This window comes from Cynocephalus volans, chromosome 3, assembly GCF_027409185.1.
Source record: "Cynocephalus volans isolate mCynVol1 chromosome 3, mCynVol1.pri, whole genome shotgun sequence".
Taxonomy (NCBI): Eukaryota; Metazoa; Chordata; class Mammalia; order Dermoptera; family Cynocephalidae; genus Cynocephalus; species Cynocephalus volans.
Genome location: NC_084462.1, coordinates 28,791,888 through 28,809,065, shown reverse-complemented (window position 1 = coordinate 28,809,065; position 17,178 = coordinate 28,791,888). Strand labels below are relative to the sequence as shown.

The 17,178-nt window shown below is 51.2% G+C and overlaps 1 protein-coding gene across 1 annotated transcript in view; it reads left to right on the top strand.

Annotated features, from left to right (window-relative positions):
• CASTOR2 (cytosolic arginine sensor for mTORC1 subunit 2) overlaps nucleotides 1–17,178 on the top strand; it is a 55,473-nt gene that overhangs the window by 24,761 nt on the left and 13,534 nt on the right. The window contains exon 2 of the mRNA XM_063088545.1: nucleotides 12,132–12,202. Within this exon, the coding sequence (XP_062944615.1) occupies nucleotides 12,132–12,202 (71 nt within the window). The remainder of the gene's footprint in view (nucleotides 1–12,131; nucleotides 12,203–17,178) is intronic.

Here is a 17,178-nt window from a genome sequence, read left to right as displayed (position 1 = left end):
CTAAGCAGGCACTGATGGCAGGGAGGGAATGTGGGTGACACAGAGGAGGGAGACTCAGGAGGGTGGTCCACGAAGGTGTCCACCCCAAGACCTAAAGGTTGGAGGGCAGGGGGGACTGTCTCAGGTGCAGGACGTAGCATGCCTAAGGACCTCAGGAGGGGCTGAAAGAGGTGTGGCAGCTCAAGCAGGGGCTGAAGAGAAACAGCCCAAGTCACGGGGTGCTGTGAGCCAGGCTGAGGCAAATGTCTTTATCCCGTAGTAGCAGGGAGCCATGGAAGGTGTTTGGCCTAAAGAGCGAGATCACCAGATTTGTGTTTTGAGAACTGCCTATACTTAGGGAGCAGACAGACAGGGTTGGAGACTCAGGAGACCCAGGAGGAGGCCTGGGAGATGACAGGAGAGATGAAAAGAGCCGGATTTGCAGCCCCCAGGTGGTCGTTGGGAGGCTTCCTGCTGGACAAGCTGTGGGAGTGAGTATGGAGTCCAGGACGGTGTCCAGCCACAGTCTGACTTTGGGTGGATCACTGAGCCGGCAGAACCCGAGAGCAGGCCATGGGGGAGCATGGGTGCAGATGAACAGCTCAGCTTGTTCCCAAAGACCTGCTTTTCTCTCTGCGTCTGCAGCCCCTGGCCTAAGACCACTTCCTATACATACCCACGTTATAACACATGCAGTCTGTTTTCCTTCCCATGGCCACCCTGGCAGGGAGGCACTGCTGGCCCCATTCTACCTCTTACTAAACTGGGAAGTTAGAGAAGGTAAGTAACTTGCCCAAGGTCACACAGCCCATATAAGGCAGAGCCAGGATTTGAACCCCAGGTGGGCACACAGGAAGATGAAAGCCAGAAGAACGGGCCTCGCATCTGCCCAGGCCTCTGTGCAGTGGGCCGGGCTTACCAGAGGGCTGGGGCTCTGCTCCTTGCCCCTCAGTAGAGGCGAGCACTGTGGACACCCAGAGACAAGGCCCTGCATGGCTGCTGGGCCACAGGGCCTGGTGGATGGAGCAGCACACAGCTGATTGGCACCAGCAAGGTAGAGGGCTCAGCCTGGGTGGGTACTCGAGGTCACCATATTGCAGGGGAAGGGTCCCCTGGGTTTTGGTCCTAGCTGGTGCAAAGTCACCATGTGACCTGGGGCAGATCCCATCCCTTCTCTGAGCCTTGGCTTTGCTCTAAAATGCTAAAATCCTTTCCTCTATGATGCTGATCAAGAGGGACTATAAAAGGAGAACATTTCCTGGACTGCAGGTCTGTAGGCACTGTCCTTCTAGGGTGACCAATCATCTTTGTTTGCCTGGGTTTCCTGGGATGCAGGATTTTCAGTGCCCAGACCAGGACAGTCCCAGGCAAACCAGGATGGTTGGTGTCCCTAGCCTTCTCCCTGGGGCACGATGGCGAACGGGCACTGTCTGTGCCCAGATTAAAGACACAGCCCTGGGGGTGGTGGTAACTGGGCCTTAAGCAGCGGCTTGCTCCAAGAAGCCAACAACAGTCATTCTCAGCTCTGTCTTCCCCTTTCCTCAGCAGGCAGGGTATCCATCTCCATGTCATAACTCAGGATACTGAGGCCCCCAGGCTTGGTTTAAGAGTCACAGACGTGGAATAAATTTGAACAACAGTGGGGGAGAGGGGTGGCTCCTTCTGTTTCAGAGGGCACAGAAAGGCCATCTCTGCAGCTGCATTGGGCATACAAACTGCACAGCAGAGAGTGAGGCAGGCCAGGGAAGGAGAGGGACAGGCCCCTTAAATTAACACTGCCCTGCAGCTAGGCACTTGCCCAGGGTGGGCCACCGGAACTTGTGCTGAAGCTCTTCTACTCGTTAGGCAGCTTGCCAGGTGCCTAGCCCCTGTCCCAGGCAGCCACTAGAGAGATGCCTCCCAGACCCCAACCTCCCACCACCCACTGGGTCGTTTTTAGAGCTCACCATGTGAGTTCAGTTGGCGGCCAGGGTTGAGAACTAGTGTTTTAAACAGAGAAGAGATAGGGCCGCATGCAGCGTTTCTGCCCCTAAGCCCTGTTTCTGCTGTAGCTTTGGAGAGGTGTAGTCTTGCTGGGTTCCTTCCTGGTCTTATCCCAGCCAATCCTGCACGTTATTTAAGTAGATATGTGTGGTTTCCTGAAGGGTAGAATGAAGACTAGCCAGGTATCAGTTGAAAGGAGGCCACGTTGATAGAGCTTCTAGAAATCAGCTCCCCAGGATGGAATGAATTGCCTCACAAAGGAGTGAGCTCCCCGTCCCTAGGGGTATGCGAGTGGAGGCGGGGTCACGCTCTGTGCAGAATTCCACTGCTGGCCTTCCAGTCTAGATTCCGGGCTTTCCTGCGTCCTGTCTCCCTGTCTGGGTGATTCCAGGAAAGTCCCTCCTCCATGGTTTTAATGGAGAACCATGGTTAATTGCTCCACAAATTAAACATTCACTTGAATTCTCCTCCCTCTGCTGATTTACCTGGTTCCTAAACCTGAAGTCTCAGAGAGGTCTTTGCTGGACAAGTTTACCTGTAAGTGGCTCTCCCCGACTCCAGCTCCCCTCCCCCTCCTGGTTTAATGTCCTGCTGGAACAGGGCTCTGCTTGGGCTGGGGCTCATGCCCAGGATGCCCCAGGCAAGGGCTTCGCTCTGCTGGGTTAGGAATCTGAGAGTAAACAGATCGAGTTACCAGTGTCAGCCGGGCATCCACAGCAGGCAGCCACAGTGACTGAACATGAGAATGTTCTCAGAGATGACTCAGCTCCTCGGCCTCAGTGCAGGGGCAGCTCGAGGCCTTGGCTCTGCCCTGCTGGTTGGCTCTAGGCCAAGCCCCCAGGGGAATGACAGTAGGTTTTTAGAGCTGAATGACTGGTATGCATTCCTCTCCCTCCCCTCAGGGTGAGGCTCTTAGAGGGCCTGCTGCAGTCTCGGTTATCTATCAGGTTGCTCAACCCCTCTGAGCCTCAATTTTCCCATCTGTGAAACGGGGAGTGACAATTTCTATCTCAAAAGGCTGAAGTGAGAAACGAGTCCGTTTGAAGCCAATGCATAGGCAGAAAAGTACAGGTCTATGGGGAGAGCCTGGGACACAGTGGTTGGAGCCCCAGAAGTGAGAGACTTTGGGGAGAATGAGGCTAGAAAGAAAGGACTTGGGATGCCCCTTAAGTGCAGCCTGCACTGGGAAAGAGAAGAGAACCCACCGCAAGAGACGAGGACTGTTGGCCTCTGAGAGGGCAGAGGAGACCACGTGGGAAAATCCAGTGTCCCAGGGAAGGCTTGGCCCGCTATGTTGGGTCCAGCCAGTTGATCAAGGGCACGAGGGAAAGGCTATCGGGTTTGGCTGGTGGAGGTCATTTCTTGGTGAGCTGAGCCGGGTCCGCTGGGGGTTTGAGGGGTTGAGGGCTGGCCAGATGGCAGTGGATCGAGGGTTGGCGACAGGGGGGAGAAGGTGGCTTGAGAGGGAGATGGGGGTGAGAAGACTTTTTTTAGGACTTAGGAAACTTGAGCCTGTGTGTTGCTCAGAGGAAGAAGTCAAGTACGAGACAGGTGCTCGTGAGAATAGGGCGGGGGAAGAGGTTTGCCACAGTACAAACAGAAGGGATTAGTCGGGTGAAGAATCAGGCATTTTGAGCAGGGGCCTCACCGGTGGGCCCATATCTCAGGAATCCTGGGATGCAGAGCATGCCAGACAGGGAGAGTGGGAGAAGCCCGGGAGAGGACAGGTTGAGCTGATTGAGCAATGGCAGGTGGACAGGAGTTAGGGCCTAGAGGGATCTCTGAGCCAGACCGTCATTGCTGAGGGGGACAGGGTTGGACAGGGTTAAACAGGGTTATCTAAGGATGGGGCCAGCCAAGGGGGCCGCCAAGGACACCCTGTTCCAAAGGTCGGCAGCACACAGTAGAGTTGGAGTGGCCTCAGGAGATGAGGGTGACCAGGCGCCAGGGCCACTCACAGGGTTGCCAGGCAACAGGACAGCAACTCCAGGCTATGCCCCAGCTTGGCCCCAAAGTCCTCTAGGGGCTGTTGCTTCCCATTTAATAGCCTAGAGGACTTAAGGGGAGCAGGACAGGAGCACAGATTGCATCAGGGTCAAGTATTTCTATGATTGTTTTCAGTGTGTTAACAAAAAGCTGTTTGTATCCTTTGGAAGGTAAGAAGTTGTGCGTCTGTGTGTGTTCTTGATATGAAGAACATGGAAGGTTGAATAAGCTTCCAGTTATGTCAGGAGAAAACCAGGGCAGTGTTGGTATCATTATCCAAACTTAGGTTTGAGAGAAAGGAAAGAAAGAGACAAATGCAGTTGAAGCATCCACGGCATGCCTAGCGCTTTTATCTGCAAGGAGCCACCAACTTCCCACCCTGGCCCCCGAGGGCTGAAGTGTTTGCCCCTCTTGGTGAGTCGGGGGACAGTCTGTGTAAATGTCTAAGGCTCCCCGACTCCAAAGCATTGCGCCTTCTGGAGCATTCGCCTGTTGCCCACGGCACTGTCAGAGGGCCAAATGGAAGCTGGACTGTGGTCCAAGGGACCAAGTTGGGAAGTGAAGCTACATCTGTGGAACCACAGTGAAACCCCAAATTACTGGCCAGCCCAGGCCAGACTGGATGACCCAGATATCCTGGATCCCAGCATTTTTGCCTGACCCCTCTCTGGCCACCTCCTCCAAGTGGCTCTTTAATGGCCTAAAAGTCTGCCCTGGTTCCAGTTGTGTGGCCGTGCCCTTATGCCAGACCCCAGTCCTGCCCGCCTGCTGCCAAAACTTCCTCTTGATTCAGGTTCCCCAGAGAACAGCTTCAGCCTTCAAGGACCCGCCTGCAGCCCTCAAGTTGGGCCACAGTGGACCTCAGCTCAGGTTCATGACCCTCATCCATCACGGGTCCCTGCACCGCCTGCTTTCATTCATTTATCTACCAGTTCATGTTAATAATGTGATCAGCATGTACAAAGCCAGACCAAATGCAGCATCTGGACAGTAGCCTAAAATTACCGGAAGATTTTCCCATCCCATTCTTTCTCCTCCCCCACACAAGGTAACCTGTGTCCTTCATCCCCTTGCTTCCTTGTGCTGCGACTCTGTGGAGTCCTCTTAAGCGTTTTTGTTTGTTTGTTTGTTTTGTGGCTGGCCTGTACGAGGATCCAAACCCTTGACCTTGGTGTTATCAGCACCATGCTCTCCCAAGTGAGCTAACCAGCCAGCTCTAATGTGTATTTTTTAAATTGCAGCTGTTTTAAGTTGGTACAAAGAGTACCGTGCTGTACATAATTTGAGGCCTTGTTTTTCCATCTACTGTTACATTACCAAGGCTCATTCATTCTCTTTTATGTTGCTGTAGATTGTTCGTGGTGCCACTGGTCTTCTGCCAACACTCCCCTCCTGTACTGCTGATGGTTGTCTGGGTTATGGCCAGGTCGTTGCTACTGAGAACAGACTGTTAGGAATTCTCCTGTCCATGTCTCCCGTTACACGTCTGTGAGAGGGTGCACACCTCCCAGTGGAAAAGCCAAGTCACAGAGTATATGCTGCAGGCCACATCTGCCATCCGGTGGCCTCCACTGCCTATCTGTGCAATGGGAATAATCATGCTCCACATTTGTTCAGTGCACACTGACGACCGACCCCATACCAAACCATGTGCTAGGCATTGGGGACCGGATGAGAGAGATGCGGCCCCGTCACCCAGGAGCAGATGGCTCACTTGCAGAGACCTGGAAGTGAATCATCTCAGTGCTGTGGTGGATACTGTTATCACTGTGGAGGGGATGGCCGAGCAGGTGTGAGGCTCACTGGGATGTTAGGATTCTGGCCTCCTGTGGGAGTTGGGCTGGGGGTGCTAAGAAAAGGAAGACCCGGAATCAGTGATCATTTTGTGTCAGAGTAGGCAAGAGCCAACAAGCACGTGTGCTCCTGTCTGCAGGGTCCGAGTGCTCCCTGGAGGGAGCCAGGGTCCTGGGGCTTTATCCAGACCTTTCTTCTCCTTCTGCCCTACCTTCTGCCCCCTTTGTAGTCCTGCCTCTGCACAACACACTAGAATTTGCCAAATGCAGTCACCCACACCATTTGATTTGATTCTCCTGGTCACCCATGACACAAGCAGATTTTTTCTGTCTTACAGAAAAAGAAACTCCTGTTCAGGATTGCCCTTCAGATCGCAGAACCAGTGCAGGGCTTTTTTCTAAGTAAAACTTGAAAGGGCAGCTTCACGTTGTTAAAGACAGCAGACATGAGATGTAAATAACATGAGGGACCTCCTAAAGACCCAGGAGAAGCAGATGAAAAAGCCGCAGCTGTGTGAGAGAACAAAGCCTGACATACACCATCCGCGTGGGTTTCCTTTGGGAAGAAAAACCCCACGCGGCAGGAGGCCAGCACCATGCCCGGGCCCAGGCCTCCGTCGCTGGCCGTGTGTTTTAAGAGGCTACCGGCTGCTGCACCACAGCAGAAAGACGTCAGCTGGGAGGCAGCCAGCAGTGGCCGGCCAAGGCAGGGATGGAGGTGGGTGGTCTGCCGAAGCAGGTTAGACCCCCCTCCCCACCTCCTCACTGGGACAGGCTGCAGAGGAAGTAGCTAAACCTCCTTCATTCCAAACTGAATGGGCCACACTTTGCAAGAAACACCCCTGGCTTTCCAGGCTGGTGCCATAATTCCAAGTGGGCTAACGGGGGCCTACTTTAACAAAGGCACGAGAACGGTTGGTAAACAGGCACCTGTGAAGTGCAGGAAACCTGTTCTGAGGCCTTTTTGCAGGGCCTCTCTGGTTGGGGTGGGCTGGTCATTTGCAAAGTAAAGGCTTTGCCCCGCTGGCCAGCTCTAATAGCAAAGGTCTGGACTTGTTCTGTGGGGAGCCAGCAGGTGACCTTGGCAGGGTCTGGCTGACACAGGGCATTGTGACCCTGAGCGAGTCAATCATGAGTCCCAGATGGGGCCTGGTCAAAACACCAGCTCTTGCCTCGCAGTGACCCTGGTCCTCTGCATAGGACTCACGTAATGGCAACCTCTGCTGAGCCTTGACTATGTAAGGGGGTCTTTGTGGTATCTAGGAAGCCAGAGGGAAGGAATACTGCCCGAGCCCTTGGGGAGCGTAGCACAGCCTAGCACGGCCATCGCTTAGCCGGCAGGTGAATGAGAAGGTGAGGTGGACGCTGATAGAAGCTCCCACCAATGGGGATGTGTCAGGCTGCCCCCTGGCTCCCCTGATCTGGATGGTCCCTGCTCAGACTGCTGGGCATCTGCGAAAACTCCTGAGGTCTCAGTGTAGAATATTCAAGGAGCTGGGGCCAGGAGGGCTGGGCTCAAGGCTGCAGGTTTGGCTCCAACATAGACTCACTGGGGATTTCAGGCTGAGTTAGTCTCTTCCATTGTAAAGTGGAGCCATCATTGCTTTGCTGGCTGCCTAGTGGGGAGCTAGGCTGCCGGGAAGGTGAGTGAAAACTTTTCAGCCAAAGCTTGTTGCTTCAGGCCAGAGAGGAAGAAGGTGTTTCAAAGAATTAGAGACTCCGTGCTCCACAGAACCTTGAAGTAGTTTGATCCATCCACCCCTCAAGGCAAATCATCCCTGCAGCCCGCCTGCCCAGGGCTCAGCCCTCTGACCACAGACAACTCACTGCCCCCCAAGCCAGCCCATCAGCCTCTTGAAGCCCAGCTGGCTATAGAGCTTTTCTTACTGTGAACCCAAGTTGGCCTTCCCCTCAGCTGTCTCTACCCTCCAAGAAGAATAAACAGTCAGTACACCAAGCACTTACCATAGTCACACTGGCTGTTAACTCATTTACTCTTCAACAGTAACCCTGTGAAGTAGGTACTAGTATTCTCCCCATTTTATGGATGAGGAAACTGAGGCACCAAGAGATTAAGTAACTTGCCTAAAGTCATACAACTGTAAGCTCTTAATCTCTCTGCTGCTCTGAACAAGCCAGCATCCCATGGTCCACAACAGCCCTTCAGAGATTTAGAGGTGGTGGCTGGATTTCCCCCAAGGCTGATGGGGCACAGTTGAGAGTCCCCTCAGTCCCCCTGGGCATGCTCTGTTGGCTAGGAGGTTCTGAACAGACACAGGCTCCCTGGTGTGGCCTGCCCTCATCTAACACACATATTCCATTCACAGAGCTTAGGGGTGCAGTGGTGTTCCTGGGCAGGGGACCAGCATGATTTCAGGGTGTCCTGAACCACAGTGAGCTACAGCTGCTGTCTCTCAGTCTCCCTTCTTCATTGCACAGGGCTCTAGAGTTTTGTGTCCCATCTACCTGATACAAAGGTCCTGTAGGACCTACCAAGTGACCAACATACAGTTGCACAGGTTGTGCACTGCCCAACTCTAAATCGCTCTTCACATAGACTATGAGATGAAAAAGTCCTCTCCCCCAGAGTTGTGATGCACGACCTGCCCAGCTGCCTGGGATGTAGATCTGTCACCAGATCAATTTCTTGGGTTCTGATCATAGCTGGTTGGGGTTTTTTCTGCTCTTGAAGGAGTTTTCCAGGCAAACTTGACAGTTTTGGGATCAGAACTTTTTTGGTCAGGCCCCTCAAGGTCAGCCCTGCTATGAGGCTGGTGGGGCTCCTTGAGGCCTGTGCACTTCCCAAGCTGGAGCTGGATGGGAACTAGTCCACCCTGGACTTGTCCCACATTATGCAGAGGAATGAGGTGGCCCAGGGTACACCTCTTCCAGGTGCCAAGTCGATTCGAACCCAGGTCTCCAGGACCACAGCCTTCTTGCTCCATCCCAGGCTTCCATCTCTTCCCCTGTTGTTTCACATCTTATTTCCCGTCCCTTGAGGGCATCTAGAGGGCAGACCATTCTACTCTCCTTCCTTGGATTTCCTAATAGCACGTAGCACTAGGCTGGGTAATTTTAGGGTTTTTGGTTTGGTCCTCTCTCCAGCTCTTTGCCAACAGGGTGCAGAGAGGCCACAGACACCAGGAGCCCAGCATCTGGGATATGGACCCAGTCACAACTTGTTAGAGAAGGTGGAGTTGGGACTGGAGACTAGCATCTCCCAGGGGAGGGGTAAGTCAAGGAGATGCCACATGAGGGTGGGCAGCATTTTTTCTGATTGGGGCTTCTCTGGCTTTGAAGGTAGGTGTGTGGCCATAGCCCCCTCCTTTGCTCAGCAGTCATTGAGTGTTGATTCTATGCCCAGCCAGTGTCAGGTACGAGGTGTGTATACAGAGGACCCAGTGTCCTTGCCTCTGAGAGTTTATGGTATTGTTTGTAATAAATTGTGGAAAGTGCTCAGGACCATCGTGAGCAGTTGCACAGGTTGGGCACTACCCAATTCTGAGGGTATACTTCACATAGACCGTGAGATGAATGAACTCTCCCCTAGAGTTGTGATGCACTGCAAGCCCAGCTGTCACAGTGGTCTGAAAGTCCTCTCGTGGACACAGCGTGAGGTTGTGGGCTGTCAAGCGCAGACTGCCTGTGTGATGGGAGATGAGGGAGAGGAGGTGGCTGGTGCTGATCAAGAAAGGTTGTACCCCAGAGGAGATACTTGAACTGGGCCTTAAAGAATGAGCAGATAGTCTCTGGCCAACAAAGGGGGAAGGGTATTCTGGGCAGTGGAAAGACATTTGTCCACCTTTAGAGGCATGAGACTGGGGAGCAGAGGGACAGGCTGGGAGTGGATGAGCGAGACAAGGCAGGAGGCTGGTACAGTCTTCCAGGCGAGGCTGGCCAGTTTGCTCAGTTGGTTAGAGCACAGCCTCATAACCTCAAGATCACAGGTTTGGATCCTGGTACTGGCCAGATGCAAAAAAAAAAAAAAAAAAAAAAAAAGTATAAAGCAAACCAGGCAAGAGTTCACGTGTGGAGGGAGCAATGGAGGAGGTAAGATGGGGTGGGGCTTACACACACAGAGGACATGGGGGTAAGGGTAAGGGAACAGTCTGGGGTCTGACTCCTGAGTTTGGTGGCCAGTGATAGTGGCAGCTCTGTCCAGTGAATCCGCCCTGCCCAAGGCCTGGTGTGCCAAGGTGCACATTTGGAGATGGATATGCAACAGCTGGCAGGGCCACAGAGGCGCTGACCCCAGGAGATGGGTCACTTCAACAATGTGTTTATACCCTGTGTACACAGAGGCTGCTGTTGCTTTCTGGTGGTGTTTATGCCCTCCAGAATAATTTGTGTGGTCTATTTCTGGAGTGTCCCTCACAGCCAAGAGGGCACCAGGAGCAAGCGCCACGTCCCTTTGCCCTCATGGACTCTCAGACAGCTGGGTGGCCCCTCCCCACCCAGAGAGTACCAGCTCATGGCAATCTGGTGCAGGGGGTTTCTTTCTGAGTGCATGGGGGTCCCTAGGAAGGCCCTAAGCCAGACCAGCAATTGCCACCTACTAAGGTAATAACTTGCTGTTTTCCTCAAAGCAATTATAGATTTCATTTGTCCAGGCAATAGTTGCGAATTGAATATGGGACAGGCAGGGACAGAGATATAATTTGAAAACCAAAGAGCTGGAGGGAAATTGAAGAGTGTGCTGTTGGTTGAGTACAATGTCAAAGGGAAAGAGAAGGCCACCTCATTTACAACCCTAGCACAGGCATTTTCTTTACATTCAGGTTTATCGAGGTATAATTTACATATGGCAAAATACTCACTTTTTAATAGACAGTTCTTTGGTTTAATTTTTCATTTAGCAAAATGCATTCGAGACACATCCACGTTATTGCATGAATCAGCAGTTCGTTCCTGGTGATCTCTGACTGGTATTCCTCTATGTGAGGTGCCACAGTTATCGACTCTCCAGTTGACGGGAGGGTGTTTGGGTGGTTTCCAGTTTGGAGTGATTACAAAGGCTACCCGCGTGTGTGTGCAGGTCTTTGTGTGCGCATACATGTTCATCTGGAGTAGGATTCCTGAGTCATATGGTCCGTGTATACTTAACTTTGTAAGAAAATACCAGACGGTTGTCCAAATAACTGGACCAATTTGCATTCCCACCAGCAACAGTTGCTCCTCGTCCTTGTGAGAATTTTAGTTAATATGTTTTAAAGGGTGCTGTGGAGGTTCTGTTGATGAGGTCGCAGTGTTGCAGGGCAGCTGATGACCGTTAGGAGAGAGATTAGACATAGCAGCTCCCCCTATCCCCTGCCACGCTGTCCACTTCAACATGCCTTTTCCATTTTAATCTTTGTGGAAGTGATATTTGGACTTGCCTGGCCTCTTTCTGTCTGGGCTTCCCATGATGGGTGGGTTTTATGCATTGGTCCAATGCTCTTGCTTAAGCACAGTGATGCCAGATAAATGACCAGAGGTCAGTTTTCTGCAAGCCACTGCCATGCTCAGACTCTCCTTCTCTCCTGCAGCCACAGCCAGGGCGCTCTGGGAGCAGTTCTCACTGGATGGGGAATAGGGACACAGGCACTAGAGGACAATAACCCCCCTCATCCAGAGACCAAAAGTCTCAAAGCCTGGCCTGAGGGCTGCTGGACACAGAACCAGGCTCCCTCTGTTGACTGCCCAGCATGTCTGCTTGGGACCGAGATCAGCAGTGACAGGGTGATGCCCAGTCCCTGTCCTTGGTGAATCAGTGGTCTCATTTTGGGATACAATGAGCAATATACACCTCAGGCTGAGCAATAGTGACCAAAGGTGATGTGCAGCAGTGCACAGATCTGTGCCCCAGAAACATCACAGGCAGCCACAGCCCTTTTTCTTTTGAGGAAGAAAACTAACTCGAAGGCTGGGCTGTCAGACGGGTTGATGGGAATCACACCTTCAATGACTGGAGCTCACAAGTTGGTGAGGAGAGGGGCCAGGATGATTGGGAAGACAGGGACAGAGGCCTCAAGGTCACAGTTGGAGGGTCTGTGGAAAAGACAGTTCATCTGACCAGCCCTGCCAAAGCCACCCTTCAGCCACTTCCTCTGTCTGAGAAGAAGTGGGATCTAAGACTCTCAGGCCTGCACAATGTCCTAGGGGCTGTCTGGCTCAGGGGTCCCCAAAGATTGAGGGGTACAGAGAGGATGATCATCTCTAGGCCTCTCTGCGACCTCCTGAGTCAGAACTGGGGGGACCCAAAGGGAGAAATAAGCAGCTTACCTGAGGTCACCCAGCAAGTGGGGGTCTGAGTAAACTTAAGTTGTCTCCCGCTGGGTCATGGATGGGCGGCTGCCACAGAGCCCTGCAGGTCTTAACAGATATCCTGTGTCTGTCTGTCCGTCTACCCAGGTGCAAGTTCTTCAGTCTGACGGAGACGCCGGAGGATTACACTATCATTGTTGATGAGGAGGGCTTCCTAGGTAAGTGCGTCTCTCACCTGGGGACTGGCTGGACTGTGCCCTGAGGTCAGTGCTGGCTGCCCGCTTCCTTATTTCTGCCCCTAACCCACCTCCTTATTTCTGTCCCCACCTGCTGGTCCGCTAGAAAGTTACAAAGAGTCTGTTTCCTTCTCCCCCTGGGTTCTGGTGGATCCCCTCGAGACTGCTCTAGGAAGGCTTCATAGCTAAAAGAGATAATAAGGCTCATATCACCCACCGAGAATTAAAGCAGCCAAGAGGAAAAATGTGTTTTATTGAGTACCGACCGTGAGCAAGGTACTTTAAAATGTCCGTAGACCTTTTATCCCTGTTTGAGGAAGCCCCAATTACGATCCTTTTATTATTTTCATTTATGGTTTCTTTGCGTTTTTTCAATTGAGATATAATTCATGTGTCATAAAATTTACCATTTTAAAGTATATAGTTTCATGGCATTTGATATCCACAAGGTTGTGCAACCATCATGACTGTCTGATTCCAGAACATTTTCATCACCCCAAAAGGAAACCCTGTACCTGTTAGCGGTCACTCCCCATTTCTGCCACCCCAGATCCTTTGAGTTTATTGTTAAAGTTTATTATGTTTGTCCCGCTCTAAAGTGACAGCTAACATTTAAGGAGTACTTTCTGGGCTGCAGGCACCATGCTAACCGCACCCACACACGTCGGTGTGTGAAGCAGTGTTGCTACCTGCACTGCCTGGGCCCATCAGCATGGAGCCGGGCTCTGACAAAAGCTGGACCTCACCCCCAAACCACTAAGTTACATTCTCCAAAACATGCAGAGAATGCAACCAACTAGACAGTTTTAAAAACCACAGTCCCACCCAGAGACAACTACTAGTAACTTTTTAGTGTTTTTCCTTCCAACTATTTTCTGGGCGCAGGTTTTTCATTTCCTTATGATCATATTAGCATAGAAATATTTTCACTTCACATTTAGCTTAAAACTTTGTATGTTCCGTAAGAACGTAGTGACAGCAGACATAGTGGTAAACATAACCTGTGTCTTTATCCCGTTCCCTACGCTTAGAATTGAAGTTGTTTCAATTTTTCTCCAATGATAAACTTATTAACCCCTTAATGCATACCTTTTGTTGTCACTCAGGTTGATTCCCAAAATGGAATCTGAGAAATGGAATTATGGAGTCAGAAGTGGACCATTTCATGGTTCTTGATTACTGTTTCTCTTACTGGTGAGAGAGTGAAGCCCCACATGCTCCGGGGCACAAAGCCAGTTAGAGTCGGGGCTGGGCCCGGCCCCCACATCTCAAGGGGCTCCCTTCCTGCCTCAGATGGAGGGTCCAGAGCAGGAACGAGGCTACTACTCCATAGGGAAGGGAGAGAGTGTGTAGGTTACCACAGGGAGGCCTTGCCCTGCCAGCAAAGGCCCCCTGTAGTCATTCACTCATTCACTCACCCATTCATTCATTCATTCATCAGACATCTGAGCACAGGAACTTTCGCTTTAATCACAAAGCACAAGTCACGTTCAGATTGTATACTTGGGCCACCCAAACACCTTTTCATTTTCTTATGGGCATTTGTTTACCTTTACTCACAATGAGACCTGTGGCACCTCAGAGACAGAAAGAACCTCCTAGACTATCTATTCTCTGGGAATAGATGATATTCTCTTGGAATAGATGTTCTATTTAATCCATCTCCCAAGACAAGACTTAACCCTCCACTGTAAGCCAGGAGAGAAGGAGGCTGCTGGACTTGGGGGCTAGTTTTGCAGGCCCCGGAAGTCCAAGTTTGCAGGAATTGTCAGTAACCACAGAAATGTCCTGCAGCTGAGCAGCTGGTTATTCTGAGCCCCCAGGCATTTGCAGGAGGCAACATTTGCTGAGTGTCTGCTGTATACAGGCCCTGGACATGTAGCCTTAAGATAGAGCCAGGAATGGAAAAGACACCACCTCAGACTCAGCTTGCTGGCTGAGTATCATTCGCAGTGGAGTTGTCTTTGTGGTAGGTGCACATGCCAGGAGGATGGGGTACTGTGAGAGCATGCCGCAAGACACCTGGCTGTGCAGGGGGCTCTTGGAATAGCAAGCAAGACACCAGAAAGTATAGAACTGAACTCCCTGGCTCAGCATGTATTGACTTATTTCATCGACCCTGACAGCACTTCTATCTGCAGACTGTACTAAGCACTGGAAATGACTTGTATTGTCCTCATTTTTTAGGTGAGGATACTGAGGCACAGAAGTGTTACATGTCTTCCTCAAGGCCTCACAGCTAGTGTGGTTTATAGATGCTTGCAGGAGCCAGGCCCTAGGCAGGGCAGGCAGGCTGGGAGGTACAGGGATCCAGCCTCAGCCCCTAAGGGATGTATGGTTCCCAGAGGACAGAGACACAGGAACCAGAATTACAGTATCAAAAGAGAGTGGTGTCCAGCCCAACTGGCAGGAGCACAGTCTAAGAGGACTTCCTGGAGGAGACAATGCTTGAGTGAACCCAACTAAAAGATTAAGAGCCCCCCAAGCAGAAACCATTAGGGGAGCAGGGCATTCCAGACAGAGGGAACTCTGTGTACAGCCAGGGCTTCCAGGAGTGGGGTCTTGCTCCACATTCTCAGGGAATTAGAGTGAGAAAATGGGCAGGAGGAGGAGGTAGAAGTTGAAACTTTATCCTGAGGGCAAAGGAGAGCCATTGAAGGTCTTAACTGATCTTGGAGGGCTTGCCTGGAGGAGGAGGCTAGGCAGTGAGGACAGGGAGGGACCAAGAAAGATTCCAGATCTGAATTCAGCATGGCTCTTTCTGGGGACTCAAAAGAGGAGGCTTCTGGTGAACTCACACAGTCAGGGAAGGCTTCCTGGAGGCAGTGACATTTTTGCTGGCTCTGAAGGGCTGGGGAGGACAGGGAAGGAAGCATGTCAAGTGCAGATTGTATGAGTAAGCACAGGGGAGAAGCAGGGGACAGGTTCAACGTCTAAGAAAAAGGAGAAAGAAGACAGGTTCATAAAGAAGAGGAGAGCGAGGCATGTTTGGACCTTATTCCATAAGCAGTAGGGAGCCATTGAAGGTTGGTGAGCTGGGACAGTTGTCATTGATGCTGGACTTTGGTAGAGTCCTCCTGGGATGCATGTGCAGGAGAGAGAAGAAAGTGTGAAGAGGGCCTTCCTGGTGGCGAATACGGAGGCTCTTTCCAAACTGAGATCTTCAGGCCTAGGCTGAGACCCTCAACTGGTCCAGGGAGGGAAGTACCCACAATCTCTCAACTCTGAGTCCAAGACCCATTAACAAAGACTTTGTGGTCCTTGGAATTTCCTTGCCCTACCTCTCTGAACCTTTCCCAGTGGCAGGATGGAAAAAGGGACCATTGGCCTGGTCCTTGGTCCTACAGTGGGAAATCAAGTTTAAAATTAGCTTTGCAGGAGCTGAGAGGAGCGGGCCTCAGCCAGCCTCTGTATGTCCTTAACTCTGTGGCTTCTGGGTAAGGATCTCCCTTCCAGGCTGCATTTCCTGGTCAGCAAACTGGGCTGCTTGGATATTTATTATTGCCCAAGAAAAAAGTGTGTACATTTGTTGCGGTAATAAATCTCTCTCTCTCTTATCCTCGAGCTACGGGCAGGGAAGGTAAATAGGCTAAGACTTACCCCATTCCTCACCCCTTCTGCTCTTAACATTAATTGGAGTCCGGGGCCGCCTTGAGGCAGACTTACATAGTCACACGCTCGCACCCCTTATGTGTGGATATGGTGAAAAGATAAAATGAAAAGATAAAAAGCACATACGCTATGGTATGCTTTTTATCTTTTCATTCTGCTCTGTATAATTTCATGCTCATTTCCCAATACCAAGTAGCCTTCCAAAGCACGTGTCTCCCCAGTATTCTTCATATCTTGACAGTTTCACACTTACAGAACAGTTAAATCTACTGCAATAAACACCCATATGCACTTCACCTGGAACTAGACTTACTTGTTATTGACTTTGAGGACAGCTGTTTTCTCTCTCCCTCCAGAAACATGCACATGCACACAGATGAGTTTACTGAACCATCTGAAACCCAGACATCAGGACCCTTCACTCCTAAACACTTGAGCAGGTATCTGTTAGGGATAAGAGTTTCTCCTGTTTACTGCACCTACGTAACAAGACATGGATTCTATCGAACATAAATTATATGTTCACCTTTCCTCTGTTATCCAAAAATATATTTTATAGCTGGAAAACATATTTTTTAAGTAAATGCACAGAATTCATCCTAGATGAACTGTGGTTCTTCTACCCGATCCTGTCACTGGGCTTTTAGGAAGCTCCCAAGTCGTCATCTTAAATCCCTTTGGCTGAACACTCTTGCCGTGGGTGTAATATAATTGCCATACATAATTACTTCTTTACAGTGAAATTGCACGTTTTTAAAACCTTGATATGTTTTACCTGATACCATCCAGAAAGGTAAACCAGCAAAACTAGCACCAGTCGTGTAACAACAGAAAGTCTCTGGTGTTTGTTGAGCCCTCAGACGCCAGGCACATAGCGAAGTGCTGGATGGGAATTATCTCATTGAATCCTCGAGGCATCTTCTCAAGTCAGTCCTGATTTCATTGTCCCACACTTGAGCAAACAGAGGGGCAGTGACTTTGCACAAGGTCACAGAGCTGAGATGCAGCCTGTCTGCCTGACATTGGGCCTGCAAGCAGGTGGGAGAGGCCTGAGAAGCCTAGGCCACGGTGCACAAGGTCCCATGGCCAGGTGATGTGACACCATTGCCTTCTCCACCAGAGCGCCCTGAGTTTCGATATGTTATTTTTAGGGCCTTGGATAGTGGGAAGACAGTTTGCTGCCTCCTGGCCAGCCTCCCAGTGGCTTATCCCATGGTCCCTAAGTGGCACCATGGGCACCCAGAGGCTTTTCTGGGGCTAGGGCCTGGACAGACCTTCCTCTTCCCCGAATGTCAGAGCAGCACTGGGGGTCCCTGGGTAAGAAGCAGCCAGCACCGTGGTCTCCA